Source organism: Physella acuta, unplaced genomic scaffold (assembly GCF_028476545.2).
Source record: "Physella acuta isolate Inbredline_101_S28 unplaced genomic scaffold, ASM2847654v3 ptg000373l, whole genome shotgun sequence".
NCBI lineage: Eukaryota > Metazoa > Mollusca > Gastropoda > Physidae > Physella > Physella acuta.
In genome coordinates, this window is record NW_026731892.1 from 771,097 (window position 1) to 791,338 (window position 20,242).

Below are 20,242 nucleotides of genomic sequence, written 5' to 3' on the forward strand. Positions count from 1 at the left end.
ATGCATTTTAACACACTTAACTGTATATCTAGGGCAATCGATACGCATGGCTAACCTGATCCCTTACACCACACCGTATCCAACGCTTACAGCGACGCTAGAAGTGCACAAACACTGTGCTACAACAATGGTGAGTTTTATCTTCCATATTAAGTTGTGTACAGTAAGTTTACATTTACGCAGCAACCAGGTTCGCTGTATTTCGTCATGTTAACATGTACAATAGGCTTGTCAGTAGATCTACACGTAGAGGCAAATAGTTTGCTCGTCTGATTGTGTTACAACTACGTATTTTTAATTTGACTATCTTTACTTCTCCGATCTAAAGGATATGGTATGGACCGGGATTGTAAACATGTTTGTAGACTCGTTGCTGTGTTTTCATGGCTTTACACACGTTGACTAGAGCAGTTGAACAAGGATTATTACAAACGAGCCGACCCGCGGCGTATCACACGCCGGTATCACACGCCGCTATTTAGTTTTATTTTCTACTTTTCATTAATTCATAATTTGTGAATTCGACAGTACCAATGCTGTTACTGAAAATATTTGCTTTAAAACACTGAAACCCTCCTCCCCCCCCCCCCCCCGCGAAAGCAGCCTCCTCTTAGTTACCTCCCATAAGTTTAAAATAGTTTCAAACTAAATTATCTGCCCTTAATAGACGTCACTAAACCCGGCTCTACGATTGTAAACATTTAGCGTGAACCACAGCTCACCAGACCATGTGGGGGTGGTAGGGATATGCCTAGAGAGGAAGAGAGGGGACTGCTAGGCGCGCTTACAGCTTGGTGTTTTCTAACGTCCCCAAGAAGAGAATTATATATATATACGAGCTGACCCGCGACGTATCATACGCCGCTATCTAGTTGTTTTATTTTCTATTTATCAACAATTCATAATTTGTGAATTCGACACTACCCCCACCCCACCCCGCCCAGTGAAAGCAGCCGTTTAAAGACGACAATAAAAATATAAAGCAGAACTTATTATCTCCACTTAGTTTCAAATCGTTTAAAAACTAAATTATCTGCCCCTAATAGCCGTCACTTATTTGAACCGGCTCTACTATTGTAAACATTCGGAGTGAATCACAGCTCACCTGCCGCGTTTTAGTTGTTTTATTTTCTACTTTTCAGTAATTCATAATTTGTGAATTCGACAGTACCAATGCTGCCACTGAAAATATTTGCTTTAAAACACTATAAGTAGGTCGTTAAGGACGATACCCCCCCCCCCTCCCTGTCTTTGAGTAAGACTGCGGGAATGTTATTTTCTAAACATGACTATTGTTCTCATAAATTTCCGCTTGTGAGAATAAATCTGTCAAGCACTTTGCTAAATATTGAGGAAAACTGTCCAAAATAAATACTGAGTTATACCCCGTCAGTTATGGCTTACTAGCAGGGTACAAGTAGAAGATTGTTACAGTTTTGTAGCTTCGTTTTTTCGAATTCATAATACACCAATGTAATATATCCAGTGTTTCTTTTACTTTTTTTCTATATAAATTCTATTTTGTTTAGTGGGGGGGGGGGGGGTTCTTTGCTCACCCCCCTCCACTATGAGAACGATTAAACTGTGGGATTTAAAAACATTAAAATACTTTTTTTTTCCTCGCAACTTGTGTAGAGTAGTCCTACAGTGTTACTGTTGTCCGTACAAGACCAAGTCTTTGCTCTCTAGAATGCTGGGCATGTTATGAGATGTTTCAATTGTCACGGTCCACTTGCCTAAACCAACACGGTGAAATCTTCAATACAAAATAAGGTAGGTGAATTTAAGTTTAACTCATCAGTCCCAAACCGTGCGGCGTCAAAACGGCCAATGACAAAACGGCCCCGTCAAAACGACCCCGACAAAACGACCCCGTCAAAACGACCCCGTCAAATCGGCCCCGTCAAAAGGGCCAGCGACATATGGACCCCGTCATATAGGCTCCCGACAAATAGGCTCCCGTCATTTAGGCTACCGACAAATAGGCTCCCGTTATATAGACTCCCGACAAAAGGGCTCCAGTCAATAAGGCTCCTAACAAATAGGCTCCCGTCATTTTGGCTCCCGACATATAGTCTCCCGTCATTTAGTTTTTTCCACAAAACGGCCCCCGTCATTACGACTCCCGACAAATAGGCTCCCGCCATTTAGTTTCTCCACAAAACGCCCCCCGTCATTACGACTCCCGACAAATAGGCTAGCGTCATTTTGGCTCACGACAAAAAAGGCTCCTGTCAATTTGGCTCCAGACAAAAGGACCACTGACACAGTGGCGTAGCTACCGTAAAGCTAGCGTAAGCAAGGCATGGGGGCCCAAGGCACATAGGGGCCCTTTTACCTCATAAAAAATTAAAACTTTTACAATGGAATTTTAATATTTGTTACATATAATAATTTTAAAAAAGAAAAAGGTTAAAAGTTCCAAAAAGCCCCCCCCCCCCCCCCCCACCGTTTCGGCAGTGGGATTCAGTGTTTGTGGGTCAAACAGAGCCCAATCGTTATAATAACACTACAGGCGATATCACTTTGTCGTGCAAGACATTGAGAGAATCAGCCTATAAATAAACTTTTTAGCAGTAGTAGGCAAGCATAATAATATAGTATAAATACATAATCAGGACATATAAAATACAAAATGTTGCCTTCAGAATATTTTTATATTAAAAAATATCCATCGTAAGTAGAAGTTGATCTCTTCGTTTAACTCCTCTGTAGCCTAACGCAGAGGCGTAGCGAAGGCGAAGCGGGGGGTGCGGACCGCAACGGGGTGACACCATTTAGGGGGGTGACACCAAAGGCAAAAAATTGTAAAATTTATAGAATGAAATGCCATTTTCCAGATCCATTAGTTAAAGTTAAATAGTCTTCTAAGTACAAATCGAAAATTATATCAAGAGGGGGGGTGGGGGGGGGGGGATGTGACACCACGACGTAAACGTAAACTATAAAGAAAACAATGCTACATCCAACTGTATTATAGACAGACTGTAGATAAACATCGTTACTATTAAGTCTGCAGTGATTTAAGCTTAAACACGTACGTGTACCAGTATGTGGCATATATATATAAATTTTAGGCCTATGTAGGCCGACAAACACACACACACACACACACACACATACACACACATATATATATATATATATATATATATATATATATATATATATATATATATATATATATATATATATATATATATATATATGCTTTGTTTCCTGGAAGGGGGTGACAATACGAAGTGCCGCACCGGGTGAGACCCGACCTAGCGACGCCACTGGCCTAACGGCTGACGAAGGGGCCCACTGATAATTTTTGCATAGGGGCCCAAAAATCCTAGCTACGCCACTGCACTGACAATACCGTTTCTGTAGAGACTAAGTCTCCTGGCAAAGCGGTCTCATTGAATATGACACCTGCCAGTGGGACCCCTTCATCAATATTCTTTAGAGTCAGCTTAGCCAACAGTCTTAAGTAATACAACGTATGCATCTCTTGAACGGCAGGTCTTATTTTTATAATAGTTTATCTATTATAAAATATAGTATGTTTTAATTTAAGGGTCATCTATCTATGACATCCATAATTGAGTCGGTTATAGGCTGTTCCAACTCAGTGTGTGGGGAGAAGGGTCCACGCTGTACCTTCCTAACTGCAATATGCTTGTAGGTTATCAAAACAAAATGCTGTTATCATGTTAACATGTATATCATACATTTACACTTCTGTGCTCGCTTTTAAGCAACAGATCTTTTCTGTTGTAAATTAAACATTATCAAAACTTTAGAATTGGTGGAATTTAGCTGTTAAGGGCTCGATTTGTTTGTGAATTAATGTTGGTTCATGAAAAACAATTTCATTCGGGCATTAAAAAGAGGTTATAGTGGTATTGGAGGTAGGACACAATGGTTACTTTTATGCCAATAGTGGTCATATCATTCATTTTTCTGGAGCCAATATGTCGGGAGTCATTTTGTCAAAAGCCAATATGTCGGGAGCCCAATTGCCGGGAGCCAATATGTCGGGAGCCCATTTGTCGGTAGCCAAAATGTCGTGAGCCCATTTGCCGGGAGCCCATTTGTCTTGAGCCCTTATGTCGGGAGCCAATATGTCGGGAGCCGCTTTGTCGGGAGCCAATATGTCCTGAGCCTATTTGTCAGGGGTTAATATGTCGGGAGTCCATTTGTCGGGAGCCTAAATATCGGGGGCCCATTTGTCGGGAGCCTATATGTCGCAAGTCAATATGACGGGAGCCCATTTGACGGGAGCCAATAAGTCGGGGCCCTTTTGACGGGGCTATTTTGACGGGGTCGGTTTGTCGGGAGTCGATTTGACCGGGTCATATTAACGGGGCCGTTTTGACGGGGCCGATTTGTCCCAGGTCGTTTTGACAGGGCACCGTCCCAAACGTGCATCAGCGAAACCATACAATATACAAATAGGCTAATTATCGATCAGCAGTCCCTCCATAAAAATTTAAATTACGGCCTCTAAGGGACCTAAATGGATGTAATTGCATGTTATTAACTATTTCTGTACAAAAAGAAATAACCAAGCTTAGAGTGTTTTGCTTAAAAAAATAATTTGGTTATTTCCCCTTGTCGATAAAAATTTCTGGCATAAAACAAAACCAAAAATGTTATTGTTAGGTGTCATCCATTTATGACGTCCACAATTTTTTTTTATTTTGGACCCCCCGTCCCTCCGTCGTCCTCCCCCCCCCCCCACAAAAATCCACTTATTTCCCTTATAAAAGTCCATACGCGTCCAAAAAAGTCAATTTTTTCGGACCCCCCCCACTTTAAGTGAAGGGGACACTTTTCGAGGCGGGGTGGGGGGTGGGGGTCGGACACTGGTTAAAATATTTATTTTCTATATAAATTATATATTTTAAAATTTCGTCCGGGTGGAATGAGGGGGGGGGGGCATTACCCGCTGAAAAGATGCCTAAAAGAAACTGCACTTAATTAGGCGTCGAGTTAAGGAGGAGGGGTGCTCACTAGCATTTTTGGCATCGATATTTGTTTTATGGTATTCGGGGGGGGGGGGCATCACAATCTATTGTATTACTGAACAGGGGTCATCCATAAATGACGTCACGCTTTTTAAAACGATTTTTACCTCCCCCCTCCCCTCCGTCACACGTCGTCACAAAAAGCCAGACCCCCCCCCCTAAATGACGTCAAACCTCAGCCTACAACCCCCGTCAAAATTGCAGTTGAATTTTTTTAAACATTGATATTTTTCTAAAATCTTGTCTGAACTCTGTCAAAATAGAGTATTTTAATCAATTCCTATTACAATTTATTAAAACAGTTTTCTAAAACGCGAAATAACGTCTAAAATTAGTTTTCTAACATTGCTTTTTTATAATGCAAAAGTTTGACGTCGCACCATCTTAACCCCCCCCCCCTCTTCCTCATCACACACCGTCACAAAATTACGGACCCCCTCCCCCCTACGAGCAGTTTCTAATACTGTTGACTCTCTACAAGCTCCCTAATAAAAGTCAATAGTATTATCTAATCAATAGTAATATAACTTTTACATCTTACATTAACAATGACCGATAAAAAACTTTTATTTCGGCGCCCCACGTTTTTCATCGCTTATAGTAGAGTGATCGCTTGCATTATTGTGATGTATAGCATTTATTTTCTACTTTTTAGTTCAATCAGAAAACGTGGGGTTTTCAAAACTTTTTTAATGATAATTATTTTTATTTTACAGTCACCAAACCTCGTGTTTTCGTCGAAAAATGTAAATAGGCCTATCCTATAAATTAACTAAAATACGAAAGATGTAGTGTGCAAGATGCGCGAAAAACGGGCGGATGAAGTGTTTCTTTAAACTTTTTTCTCCAGTTGTGTGTGTGTGGGGGGGGGGGAGAGGACACTTAAAATTGTATACTTTCTATATAAATTAAATATTTTCTCGTCCGGGGGGGGGGGGGGGGGGTCAATTGACGTGCTTAATTCGGATTGGGGTGGGGGGGGGGGGTTCAAGAGATACCCGAGTAAAAATAATCAGGGCGTAGGGAGGGGGGGGGGGGCAACCTGAATAGGCATAGGAGGCCCAAAATCTTCAAAAACATCGGTGTGTGCTAAAAACATCCACTCGAGGCCTACTTGTAATTGTCTTTAATTTCGTGAATATGCTAACACTAACTCAGGCCTACTCTGAGTCGTTCTCTATATACCTGAAGGGCAACCAGGGCCGGCGCTAACTATAAGGCGAACTAGGCGGTCGCCTAGGGCGCTGTCCGTAGGGAGGGGGCGCCAAAATGGGCTGGGTTGGTTAACCAAATTGAAAGTTTGAGGGGGGGTGCAAATCGAAAGTTAGTCCCCGGGCGGCGCCAGGAAGGGTCGCTACGCCTCTGATAATACGGGGGCACGAAAAAAATTGCGGGGGCGCTTTTAATAAGTTTTGCCTAGGGCGCTAAATAACCTGGCGCCGGCACTGAGGGCAACCGCCCAAAACCGTTTTAGTTTTATGGGGTTTTGGGAAAATTTAGTCTCAGCCTTGCTGAACTATCGGAGTAGCCTCCCTGGAGATATGGGCCCGATTTCGGAAAATGTTTTCTTCCGCTAGTGGTACGCTAAATAGATCTAGATCTAGTCTAGATAGTAAATAGGCTATACGATTTAGAGAGTAGAGAAAATGCCACCTATCCATCATGCGTGTATGTATTAGATTATTAGATGCATGTAAAGTATAAAGGCCTATAATCTAGTAGACTCTATATTCTATATGCAATATAGTTTATACATATGTATTATAGAGGTCTAGTATGGGGTATATTATGAGTATGCTTGTATGAAACGTAACAGTGGCACAGCGAGGTCGGTTGTCACCCGGTGCGGCACTTAATGGTGATACCACCCACCCCCGTAATTTTTTTACTATATATATAAATATATAAATATATATATATATATATATATATATATATATATATATATATATATATATATATATATATATATATATAAGTATGTATGTATAAGTATGTATATACGCATGTGTATATGTATTCACATATATTTTATATGTATTTAATTTTTTTACCTTCCCCCATACATAGATTAACATAAAAGTTATTACGATTCTCAACCAAACTCTTTACCTCATGCATATTTTGCAACGTTGAGTTAATCAAGTTAATGTAACTTCGATCCCCATCCCAAGGCGATTGCTTTAAACTGTGCTCAGATATAATACTAACGATTTTTATCTATAGACGGTGACACATACAGCTTGATGTAGCATGTTTTCTCTATCATTAGCAGGATTATGTCATGGTGTCACCCCCCCCCCTTTTCGGGATTTACAAATTTCCTCTTATATATAGGGGTCGTCCATAAATGACGTCACACTCGTAGGGGGGAGGGGGTCCGGAATTCTGTGACGGTGTGTGATGAGGGGGAGGGGGGGGGTCAGATGGTGCGACGTCACACTTTTGCATCATAAAAAAGCAATGTTAGAAAACGAATTGTAGACGTTATTTCGCGTTTTAGAAAACTGTTTTAATAAATTGTAATATGAATTTATTAAAATACTCTATTTTGATAGAGTTCAGACAAGATTTTGGAAAAATATCGATGTTTAAAAAAAAATTCAACTGCAATTTTGAGGGGGGGGGGGGGTTGTAGGCTAAGGTGTGACGTCATTTTAGGGGCTTTTTGTGACGATGTGTGACGGAGGGGAAGGGGGAGGTAAAAATCGTCAAAAAGCGTGACGTCATTTATGGATGACCCCTTAAAAGACTATTTAACACTCTAATTAATCACTTAATTAAGTGGAATTATCATTTTTCTGTATTTATTTTGCTATTTTTTTGCCTTGGCGTCACCCCCCTATAAATAGTGTCAACCGGTGCGGTCCGCACCCACGCCACCCTCTTCGCTACGCCCCTGTAATATGATAATATATATAAATATATATATATATATATATATATATATATATATATATATATATATATATATATATATAGATCTATATGCCATTATATGCCTATATCTGATTATATCTATCTAAATCTAGAATCAAAGGAAGCGTCTATGCCTATACTTATTAATATATTGTACTGTGACTGTCAACATTCTAAGACACTAAGTAGATCTAGATATAATAGGATTCTAGCCCGACTAAACTAGATCTACTAAGTATAATCTAGTAAAGTAAGTTCTAGTCTAGACTCTAGAATTAGAACTTCAGTGAGCAGTGATACTTCAACATACTTGACACTTGATTTGACCCGTTGTAGCAATGGTTTAATTTGAAATAGATCTAGAATCTAGATCTAGCTAGCTATCTAGATCTAGATATCTAGATCTATCTATTAGGCCTACGAGCCAAATTTGATTTTGAGATACAAGGAACCTGTGATTAGCATGCTGGACAAATGATTGGTTGAAGCTTTTTAATGACATGTCATTGTTCAATGTTTATCTTCGTCTGCAGCATTCTGAAACGTCCTTCAGCGGAAAGAGATGAAAGAGTGTGAGAAAAAGGTAAAGACAAGTGAAGAGAAAAACAGTAACAAAAAGTTTTACAGTAGGATTGAAGTTCAATTCAGTCAGGTTCAGTTTAGTTAGATCTAGACTAGTTCCATTTTTTTATTTTATTGTTTTTTTTGTTAGCGATGAAGTGTAGCGTTAACATTACAATAACAACTTTAACTTAACAGTTAAAGACTAAAGTCAACTTACTTATGGCAGGAAACAGATTGGTACCGCAAAATGCATATTCGGTCTTCGCCGTTCATAAACTTTCTAACCAGACATCGTTCGGGGATTTTGTTTATACTGATAAATAGAGCAAGGTTTTTACAAGCTTCGTTAGCAACATTTTTGTGGAATTCGTTTTTTATGACATTTTGTGCCGCGGCGAAGGATGCGAAGTATGCAAATCTAGACGGAATGGATCTACTTGGAAAGTACGTGTACTGCACTAATAAGGTAAGAAATACTATTTTGTTAAAATAACTATTATTTTTTTATGGATTTTTCATTAGAAATGATTGCTGTAAATTATGAAAGTAAAAAAAAGTATATTTGAATGCGTTTTTTACTTTAATTTGAACAAAATGACTGCCGAAAATTACGACACATCGGCGTCGCTGAAAGCGGGAATTTCAGTTAATTTTTTTACGGATATAAAATTGTATTTTTTTACTCCGAAGCATGTATTTAAATAACAGTTAAGTTAAATCTATTTAATTCTGTAAAATATAATTATTATTTTGCCGTAGATACTTTTTTTTTATTTTTAATGATTTTCTGTCGCGGAAAATCGGTATTCGCACCATGCACGCACACGTATTAAAACTAGACTTATCTTTAAAACACGAGAATCTCGAGTACACTGCGAATAACAAAGTTTTTAAATGTTAGTTTACTTTTGACTTTAAGCCAATTGTTTTAAATCGAAATTAATTGATAATGTAATTATTTCAAAGTAAAAACTTTCCGTCTGAAATTGGCTTCTAACCTTCGCCACTGAACCAGCCTACGCACGACATTCGCGCGAGTCTGTTTCTTCGCAATAGTCTGTATAGTGTCGAGGGCTAATCCTGAAAAGAACCGAGTCCTCACTAATGTAATGTTTATTAAAATTAGGTACAATTGTTGGAACACATGAGAAATAACAAATTTAAATTTCTTCAAATCTATAGCCAAAAGAAAGTAGAACTTTATAACTCTGTAAATTATGAATCGAGTGACGGCTGTCGTGAAAACGGGAGCCATTTTACTCTTTTTTTTAGGGTGACCTACTTTTATTATATAAATTTAAAATTCGAACATTTGATAAGCAGCTGAGTAGCTGAATACGCATGCGATGTGGTTGGCACGTTTTGGGATAGGGATCGAGTACACCGTAGAAATTTTTTTCTTAGAACTACGCGTATTTTTTTTTTTAAATCAAAAGATACTTACATATTAGCTGTGGATTTCAATTTCATTACAGAACTAATCACTAACTTTAGTTTTTAAAAGTGATATTGCTTCTAGATCTAGCGTATTTTCAAAATTACGTAGATTCTAGATCTAGATCGATTTTACTAGACTAACTATTTGACAAACGTGTCAGTAAAATGAGGTCACCGCTTCCAGATTCTTAGGTTTTAATTATGTTTGTCATTTTGATCTATTATAAGTAGCATTAAAATTTCTGCATCTATCATCAACATTGTTTTTATAGGCCAGTTCTAATGATACATTCTGTTCATTACCAATTCTAATGAAATCGTATAAGGCCCTAACTAACACCCTGTTCACTCAAGTTCACTGACACCACACTATTTGAATGAGGCCACAGACAGTCGTAACTTTAAATTAATTTATAAAGTACTAAACAATTATAATTAGCCATGTAAATGCTGCAACTATAATAAAAATTGGCATATAGACATATTTTACTAATAATATTTTTTATATAGATTCTAGACCTTCTATATTTAACTCTGTTATTTTTTTCTTCCCCAGAGTGTTTTTAAAAGCCAGAATTTTGAACATTTTTTGAAAGGGGATAGCGGTCGTTTTTTTTTTCAAGAATAATTATAGAAATAAGCTATAAACTGGTATATTTTGTAAAGTTTGACATAATTACAAATAAATTTATGCCTAAGTGACATTTCTGTGTAATTATATTGTTAATTTTGTGAATTTCGTGGATTTTAGACCTTACTACATTTAGATGTAAAAAAAAAATGTCATTTGAGTGAGTGTGGTTAATCTAAATTTTGAACGTGATGTAAATGTCTAGTGCTATTAATTTTTATATTTTTGAATTCCTCGATTGTTAAGCAACAAAATTGATATATAATATGTCAATATTTGTTACTTTGAAAATTGGCGAAAATCGACCCTAAAAGTAGATGTTTGAGAGTTGAATCTGTTTCCTGCCTTATTCTATTACTTAAAGTTGTGTAATGAGTAAGACTGTCTGTAAGTTGTAACTTGATTTAGAATCTAGATCTAGTTGTAAGTTGTAGATCTAGAAATCTAGATCTAGATTAGACTACTACACGGGTTCCCAACCTGGGGGTCGCGAAGGGCTTCCTGGGGGGTCGCCAACTGGTAGACAAAACCTTAGCAATAAAAAAAAAAACGTAATTATTTAGAAGAATATCTGAAATTCGGCCTTACAAACATTACTGGAAATGGAATAGGAAAGAAACAATGCGTACTGTGCAAAGTTGTTCTCATCAACGAGTCTATGAACTTTGAGATGAGTTATTCGGAACACACCAAAAAGATAGGGAGTTCTTTCGTCGGTATGAAGCTAGTTGCAAACGTCAGAGACTTGATCGAACATGAAGTTTTCACACAGCATTAGTGCAAGCATCATATGAAGTAGCATTAGAAATTGCCAAGCTAAAAAGCTTCTCACACAATAGTAGAAAATCTCATCAAACCCTCAATGTTGAAGATAGTGAAATTAATTTTTGGGGATTTCAGTGCAGTAAAGATGCAACATATATTTCTGTCTAATAATTATATTCAGCGGCTTATAGCATTCATGTCAGTAGATGTTAAAGGACACATTTTAAATGAAATCAAGCTTTTACCATTGTTTGATTTTCGAGTTGATGAATCAACAGCCGTGAGTTCGTGTTCACAGTTGCTTGTCTTGTGAAATATATTCATTCAGATGATAGCAAAGAAATCATGGAGAAAATAAATACGTTTTTTAAAAAAAAAATCTGGATGATTAAAAATGGGAAAACGGCTGTGGGGTTTGTACGGATGGTGCGCCATCTATGTTTGGGTCTTCTTCTTCTTCTTCATTCTTAATTATTAGTGTTGAAGGGGATCGAGATTTATCTGCCAGTGGGTTTGAACTCGAGACTTTGTTCGAATTTATCAACCATGAGCTTTTTGCCGACTCGACCACGCCTCCAACACAATTAAGCGTTACGTGTCAACTGGTTATGCGCCATTGAGGCCATTGACTCCGATTTCAGCCTGCTTTTCTTTTTGGATTTGCTTCCATAGCCTTTGTCCAACCAAGAACAAACTACAAATCAGCAGTTGTTTAATTTTGGAGTTATCTCTCCTAGAAGAGTGGCTGTCCCCAGCTAACGAGCCTCATCTGCCCGAGACTTTTCTGTTTAGCAACCATGAGCTTTACCGACTCGACCACTTCGAACCCCTATGTTTGGGTCAAGATCGGGCTTTTGGAAAACAGCAAAAGATTTAGCTCCCTAACCAAGGGAAATCCATTGCATGATTCACCAGTATGCCCTCGCCAGCAAGACTCTTCCGACTCCATTGCTAACGCTAATGAAAGTCGTAAATTATATTAAATCTGGAGCCCTAAACACCAATCTGTTTAAAGAACTGTGCAAAGACATGAATAAAGATCACGAGGTTATGCCTTTTTACATTACAGTACGCTGTCTACGCTATTATCTCTTTTCATGATTATCAAAGCTGCAAAATTGGCAAAGTTTGCCATGTTTGGTGAGTATGATTGTGAGGTAAATACAAATTTGAAAGAGCAGATTTCTGGGCATCTTGAATCTCTTAGCATCGAACTGCGGCTTTATCCATGAGCTGAAAGAAGAAGAATCTGCATTGACATGTTACCCATCCACTGCTTCCCTTGATGTTGCCAGCATTCCCGGTGAATTCTTGAATTTGCAGAATGATTCCGCGTCAGATGAAAAACTGCTCACCCAACTTTGGTGTAGTATGCAACATTCATACCCAAACGTGAAATTGATTGCCTTTTGAGTTTTAGTTCCTTTTGTGTCTACATATCTTTGCGAGAATAGATTTTCACCACTTCTCCAATTAAAAACAAAAAGAAATAAATTAAATGTTAAGAATGACATGAGGTTGGCGTTAACAAAACCTCAACCGCGAAATGTCGAGGCTATTTAATAGCATGCAGTTTTACTCATCGTATTAAAACAGTTATCAATAATAATTCACATTGAAAGTCTACTAGAAAATCTAATTTTAGTACTGATTAATTTCCTTACTAATTTCGACTTTTTAATTCTATGGGGGTCGCGGGTCGCTTAATTTTTATAAAAGGGGGTCGCCACTAGAAAAAGTTTGGGAACCACTGGACTACTAGATCTAGATCTAAGTGAATAAAGTGAAACTCCTAGATCTACACCTCCACCAGCATGATCTTCTATAAGCTCAGTTAAGTTGAGTTCCAAAGTAAAATAGAATCTACACTATTATCAAAACCAGTTTTATTTCTTTACATCTTAATATGTTTTTATCCAATATTTGTCATTTATAAATCAATTTTCTTCAACAAAAACAACTGGGGTTGGATGGACTAATGGCATTTTAATTAAATTTTTGTATGGAAAATATTTGATATACGTTCAATTTGACCTACCAGCAAGGTTACAGAATGAATTAAATAACTGTTGTATTTTTAAAAAATCTAAATCTATAATTTCTAGATAATCTAATTATCTATTAAAATGTTCTCACCATATCTAGATATTAGCACAGAAGCAAAGTGGCAGTGGACATAGATCTATCAAAGACTGAAGCAGTTGAACAATGTTCATGTGGTCATAAACAGCCTTTCCTCCTAAACTATAAATATGGCAACTGATGGAGTGAGGCAGCGAAGACCTGAAGAAAAGAAAGTCAATAAAAAACCCAGATTGGGTCTTTCTGAATCAGAAGCTATTCAAAAAGCATCTAAAGGGTAATTTTTAAAGTCGCATAGTCTATAGAAATCCAGAGGTCTAGTGTTCTTCTTTCTTCTTCTTCGTTCTTAATTGTATTGTTGGAAGGAATTTCACAATTAAGTATTACGTGTCAACTTGTTATGCGCCATATAGCCTGCTTTTCTTTTTGGATTTGCTTGCATAGCCTTTTTCCAACCAAGAACAATCTACAAGGCAGCAGTTGTTTGAGCTTTACCGACTGGACCACACCAACCCTGTCTAGTGTTCTAACTATTTTGTTCTGAGTAGGTGTCAACTTTTAAATTCTAAACTGTAACATACTGTGTTAGAATTTATTTCTAGATTTCTATGTGATTCTAGTTCGGCCAGGTCAAATAAGTCTAGTAAATCCAGTAGGCTTACTGGACTTAATGAATTGTGTACATTTTATAGATGTAAAACTAAGGCAAAAAATCATTGACATTCATCATCATCATCATCATCTTTTCTCTTTTGTGCTCAGGTCACCTGGGGCCACCACAGAAACCTCTTTCCACTATTGCCAGTCTCTGGTAATTTTCATGTCAGTTCCCCAAGACAGTCCTGCCTTTGTTGGTTGTTTTTCTACAATGCGCCTCCACGTCTCCCTTGGTCTTTCCTGTTTTCTTTTTCCTTGAGGCATCCAGTTATGCGCCATTCCTGTGATGTCATCTATGCTCATCCTTAAAATTTCTCCCATCCAGTGCCATCTCCTTTTTTCAATTATTTATGAAACTGCTTCCATTGCCATTTTTCCTAGTAATCTATGATTGGAGATGGTGTTGGGCCAGAGGATGCCTTTTTGCATGCACTTAGTTTTGAAAGAATCCAGTGATTGGATGTTAGGAGTCTTCTTCATAATTGACAATGTTGCCTAAATATATATTATACAAATGACTTTAAGATTGTCTAATTTAAAACACCAAGGATTGGGCAATAGGCCTGCTATAGCCTACATACAGGCCTAAAATAGTTAACTAAATACATTCTAGGAGCTACTATTTATAGATCTATGAAAGTTAAGCTAATTGTAGTATTTCAACTCTTCAGATATTTTTTCAATGTTTTTCACATATTGATTAATAAAGGCTAAAATTATTGCAAAAGACTATAAATTATGAAATATGTAGTCATGTTTTGTTTTGATATCTAACCCAATGCCTAATTGTGTTACACTTCAAACGAATATTAACGATGCTATTACTTTATAAGGAGCCAACATAGTAGCAGGAATTAAAAATACACAAGTTATGATTTTAGCAGTTTCTTTCAGGATCTCCACCCCACACAGAACACCACAAATCCCCCCCCCCTCCACTGACCTGACAGTAGAAAAAATACATAATTTATGTATAAAATATATACTTTAACCAGTGCCCCCCCCCCCCCCCCAAAACTGTGTGGAAGAAACCATTCTACTGTTATGGTAACTATTTTCTTTTTTCTTTCATATATATTTAGCCTTTCTATTTATTTAATCATTTTTATATATTTCATAATAATTTTTTTTTTGAAGATGGATAACTCATTTTATTGTTGCTTTGATTGGAGTTGTTGTTATTCTTTTGGCTGGTGTTGTCATACTAATACTTCTACCATCACCCATTGAGCCTGTGGAAATTATTGGGTACTTATTTTTATTTATAAAACAGACTAAATGAGAACCTCTCATATAAGCAATAGCTTTTATCATTGTTTGTATTGTTATCTAAGAATGTTTCATCCAATAGCAGCATCAGTTACATTACATTATTTTTTTCTTTAGATTGCCTGAACCACCAGAATTCGTAGGTCCATTGGAGCCCAACAACTTACTGTCGAATGCTGAGCAAGTTTACAGGAATCAGTTATCAGGGCCTGAGTCAGTTGTGGTTGATGGAGGTTGGTTTGACTGTTTTTGTATCACTTCTAATAATAGGTTAGGATTGCTTCTTTTGCTGTTGCCAGGCAGCTTTAGAAAAGTGTTATTATGTTGGAAATAACCATTTTGATAAGTATTTGTTTACTTTATAGTTTTTATTCTGTTTAATGTTACAATGTCAGCTGTAATTAAAACATGCAAAACTGCAGTAATTTTGTACAGAAACATCTCTATGTTTTTAATGGGTAAAATAAAGTATTATTCAGATGAAGTAGAGTTAATCTATTTTATGACCTCTGTACACTAAGGGATATGGTGGTCATGCTCAGCCACAGTCACCTGTACAATTTTAGACTAAGCTGGGTGGGCTTCAGACTGGGACCTGGGAGAGTTTTAGATTAGCTGCCTCACTTATTAAGTTAAACAACTTAAACGATGAGCTTCACAGTGTATGGAAGAATTCTATCATTTCACTTTTAATATTTTATATTGCATATATTTTTAAACTTCATTTTAAAAGATTTTATTTCCAGAGCACATTTATACTGGAACTGCAGATGGCTGGGTCAATCACATATATCAAGGTGTTATACAGAAACTTGTTAGATTTGGAAAAGGTCCCTGTGGTCAGTTTCTTTTTGCTTAAATTATTATTAAATTTAAAATATGTATATTTTATGTGTTATTTAGGGTTATTTCTAGTAAATAGTGATGTTTCTCTACCTAATTACACCTTAACAAAACAAAACAATCAGGGTCTTTTCAATATTTTAAATTGAAAATAAAATTGCAGGTGGTTACGAGAATGAAACAACATGCGGACGACCTCTTGGAATGAGGATGGACAAAAATGGCTTTCTCATTGTAGCTGATGGCTACTATGGCTTATTTAAAGTAAATGTAGCCACAGGTAAGATAAATATTTACATCAGAGGTTCACAAACTTTTAATGCCTACCACACTTTTAAAACAAATGGAACTGCATACATGTGTATCTATATTGTGTGAAAATTATAATGTAATTTTAGGATGACAAAAAGAAGGGCACAAAACAAATCACATTGTTTTTATTTTTGTTACATTTATTTAATGCACAAAATGAAATATTAAAAAGAATTTTTTTTAAAAATGGTAAGGGAAATAACTCTCTGCACCACAACTCACTGGCCACCTACACCAAAACCCACACGAACCCAACCCAAATTCCATTATACAACCCGAACAGCACCAAAACCACACCCCACAACTAACACAACACACATGCCATACCCACACATGAAAACCTACACTCTAAAACTAACACCCCATCATCACACAGCTCAACCCAAATAGAAGTGAATAAAATATAGTATAATGTTGTATGACAATGTAGAATAGTGTATAAATATCATAATTATGTTATGTTTGCAGTTTCTAATGACTGTTTTGGAATATTTAATTTTCATTTGAATTAGATTACCATCAAAAAGCATTGTTCACTCATAATATCCCTAACACATTTTAGCAACTAACACTTTACTGAACAAAGAAAGCTTTCTTTCTTTTCTTTTTTCTGAGTGCAGTTCTTTGAATACATTTGGAAATTGTTTTAATTTAGCTTATCCTAAAGGCACAAAATGCATTTATATATAGCAGTTTTTTTTTCTGCTGTTTTAGATTTATTTAATTCAATTTATAAATCAATTCTGTCAAAAAAAGTATGTAATCTTTTTGTATAAATCAAGTTGGCAAGTAAAGCCTCATCTTTGTTTTCCAAGAATTCTATTGCAGAGTTTAAAAGTGTTAAAAATAATCAAGTCACTTTTTGATAGCCAATAATCTTTTTTAAGAAGCAATAAGCTGTTAAATTATTTAAGAGTCACAGACAAGTATATTTGATTTATAGGAATTGTATTATAAATACTCACATGCATCTTATCAGCAATCAGTACAAAAGATTATTAGCCTTCTGAATTTGGTTTCTCTTGACTTACAGCTATAAGAATTGGTCAATTTTCTTTTGTAATCAAGGTTGTCAAATAGAAATTTTGTTATTTTGACACCAGATTTTCTTTGTCTCAGGGGGATGGTGATAAATTTCTTCTTGAGTATTTCACTATCTCCCTTATAATCGATACATCCCCCAAATGCACTAGAAGATTCAGTCAACCCATTGGAACACTTATTTCCCAAACCCCCATCCCCCCCCCTCCCCGCCCCTCTTTGAGTATGATGTTTCCCACTTTGCAGACCATTGTTTTGCAATTTTCCCAATCAAAATGAAATATACGGCTGATGGCTTTAAATTGCAATAGGAGCCTTTAACAAGATGAATTTCATAAACACATATAAATGTAATGTTAATTACACTTTCAATTACATTTTGTGTATTCATAATTTATTTTCTGCCTGATTACTTTGGGGTGATAACAATTATTTTGAACTGATAATTTTTTTTGTTTATTATTTATTTGTATTATATAGGGGATGCAACTACTTTGTACTCATCCAATACTCCAGTAAATGGTAAAAAATCAAAGCTTGTTAATGACTTAGACATTGGAGCTGATGGGAAGATTTATTTTACTGACTCTAGTACGAAGTGGCAAAGAAATAATTTTGATAAAATTCTATTTGAAGGGGTTGCTAATGGAAGGTAATTTTACCCTTTTAGTAATTATATGATCATTTCAGCATAATAGATAGATGATAAGCATATTTTAAACACATTAAAATCTTGAAAAGCAACATAAGCCAAGAGGATTAAAAAAAAACACTACATTTCTTCTTTTCAGCTTTTATTGTTTGGTATCTTTCTTTTATACAGATGCTGTTAAATCCTCCACATTTGCGTACATTTCTTGGTTAAAATGTAAAATAATATGAAATTCCAGCCCTGCTTTAAAACTGCTGAGTTTTTAGAACTGAACAATTATTTTAGTGCCTTCATTTCCTCTTCTCACCGTCAATACTCTAAATTAAGTGATAATAGAACTTACATAAATAGGGCTGGTAAGTAGTTCACCAACCAGTTCTATGGCTCATGCAGGTTTTATTGAGCCGTATAACTGGCTGGTGACCTACTTACCAGCCCTATTGTGGCTTTGAACATTTTTTATGATAATAATAAACTCTCAGGTTTTTAGAGTATGACCCTAGCAGTGGTGAAACAACAGAGTTAGTTGATGGCCTTTTCTTTCCAAATGGTGTTCAACTTATTAAAGATAAGTCTGCAGTGCTTGTTGCTGAAACCTGTCGAGCGAGAATCCTAAAGTTAGTTGTTTATCTGTTTCAGTTTTTTTTTCATTACCTTCTGTTTTAAAATGATTAGATTTTTTGCAGCTGAGAAGTAGGAGGTGAGAATTAGATGCAGTTACATTGTATAACTGATTAGCTTTATTGATTAGTCTGTTGATGCATGAGTAACATAAAACTTGTAGTCAATACAACTTTGTTAGAATATAAACATGTTAACTAATAGTTAAATTCATTTAAAATTTTAGTTAGTTTTGTTATTTCATAACATCAAAGAAATCATGAGCAAACTCTGGTCTCAACACCAAAATAAGTGAGTTAAAAATTGCAGGTATGATCTAAAGACCAAAAAGACAACAGTATGGGCAGACAATCTACCTGGGGTTCCAGACAATATCCGCTACAGCAAAGCAACAGGAACCTACTGGGTGGGGCTAGCTTTCATCAGAGAAAAAGGAAAATTTTCTTTGCTTGACAGTTTAACTCCTTATCCCATGTTACGTGGAATATTATCTAAGGTATATATTAAGTGGCTTACATATTCATATGGTTTTTTGTTTGTTTGCTGTAATAATTGTTTTCATTAATTGAATAGAATACATGCTATGCATAGACCAATAGGTTTAATACTTTTCTTTGGTTTTACATTTTCAGATTTTATCTATCAATGGTTTATTGAAAATGAAACAGTATTTACAACCCACAAGTGTTGCAACAATGGCAGTAGAACTAAATGAAAATGGAGTTATTACTAAAAGCCTTCAGGACAAGACGGGTGAAGTTTTGTCATCAGTCAGTGAGGTAGAAGTTGCTGATGGGGTTATGTACTTTGGCTCATTTCATTCCAATTATATTGGCCGCTTGTATAGGAGGAGAGTGCCAGGTCTTTAAAAGAACTGTACATTGTTTCTTTTTCATACTAATTTTCTTTTAAAAATTTTTTAATGACTAATACATTTTTGTCAATGTTTTTCTGTTGTTTAAAAATAAAAAACTTTTTTTCTCAGTTAATAAATGTTTATTTCAATAATAATGACAGAAATCAAAACAATTTATTTAACATTGCTTGAATGAAACAAAACACATGAAAGTATCAGGGTATTTTGATGACCATTGCAATGATCCATACCTCTTCAACACGCACACATGATCACACAAATGGAGAGAACATATGCTGTATTTCACATTTCAATAATCTCCTGATAATAAAATCTCATTAGACAAACATGACACAATCTCGACCTACAAAAAGCCAAACTCACTTTTTAAAAAAGTTTTAAACCTTTTTTCCGTAAATGCCCTTTTATTATATTAACAATGTCATGCTGTCTCACAATAAAAAAACATTCAAAAATATTGTAACCCCAAGACTATAGAGTGCTTAAGGTAGTTAATGTGTGTATATTATATCATCAATGTTTGAAAATAAATAGATCAATCATAGGTTACTAGAACA

At 36.1% G+C, this 20,242-nt stretch overlaps 1 protein-coding gene across 3 annotated transcripts; it reads left to right on the plus strand.

Annotated features, from left to right (window-relative positions):
* The first annotated feature begins 1,635 nt into the window (after positions 1-1,635).
* LOC131941785 (adipocyte plasma membrane-associated protein) lies at positions 1,636-19,788 on the plus strand. Of its 3 annotated transcripts, none has more exons than XM_059301292.1 (11): positions 1,636-1,773; positions 8,468-8,586; positions 13,477-13,690; positions 15,208-15,318; positions 15,457-15,572; positions 16,086-16,178; positions 16,346-16,462; positions 18,016-18,187; positions 18,670-18,804; positions 19,118-19,304; positions 19,441-19,788. In XM_059301292.1, exons 3-11 carry the CDS (start codon positions 13,584-13,586, stop codon positions 19,675-19,677), a joined length of 1,275 nt encoding a protein of 424 aa, XP_059157275.1. In that variant the 5' UTR covers positions 1,636-1,773; positions 8,468-8,586; positions 13,477-13,583; the 3' UTR covers positions 19,678-19,788. The 3 variants fall into 3 exon arrangements, with proteins under 3 accessions (XP_059157275.1, XP_059157273.1, XP_059157274.1); XM_059301290.1 differs by having other exon boundaries at positions 8,468-8,517; XM_059301291.1 differs by lacking the exon at positions 1,636-1,773 and having other exon boundaries at positions 8,362-8,517.
* The last annotated feature ends 454 nt before the right edge of the window (positions 19,789-20,242 follow it).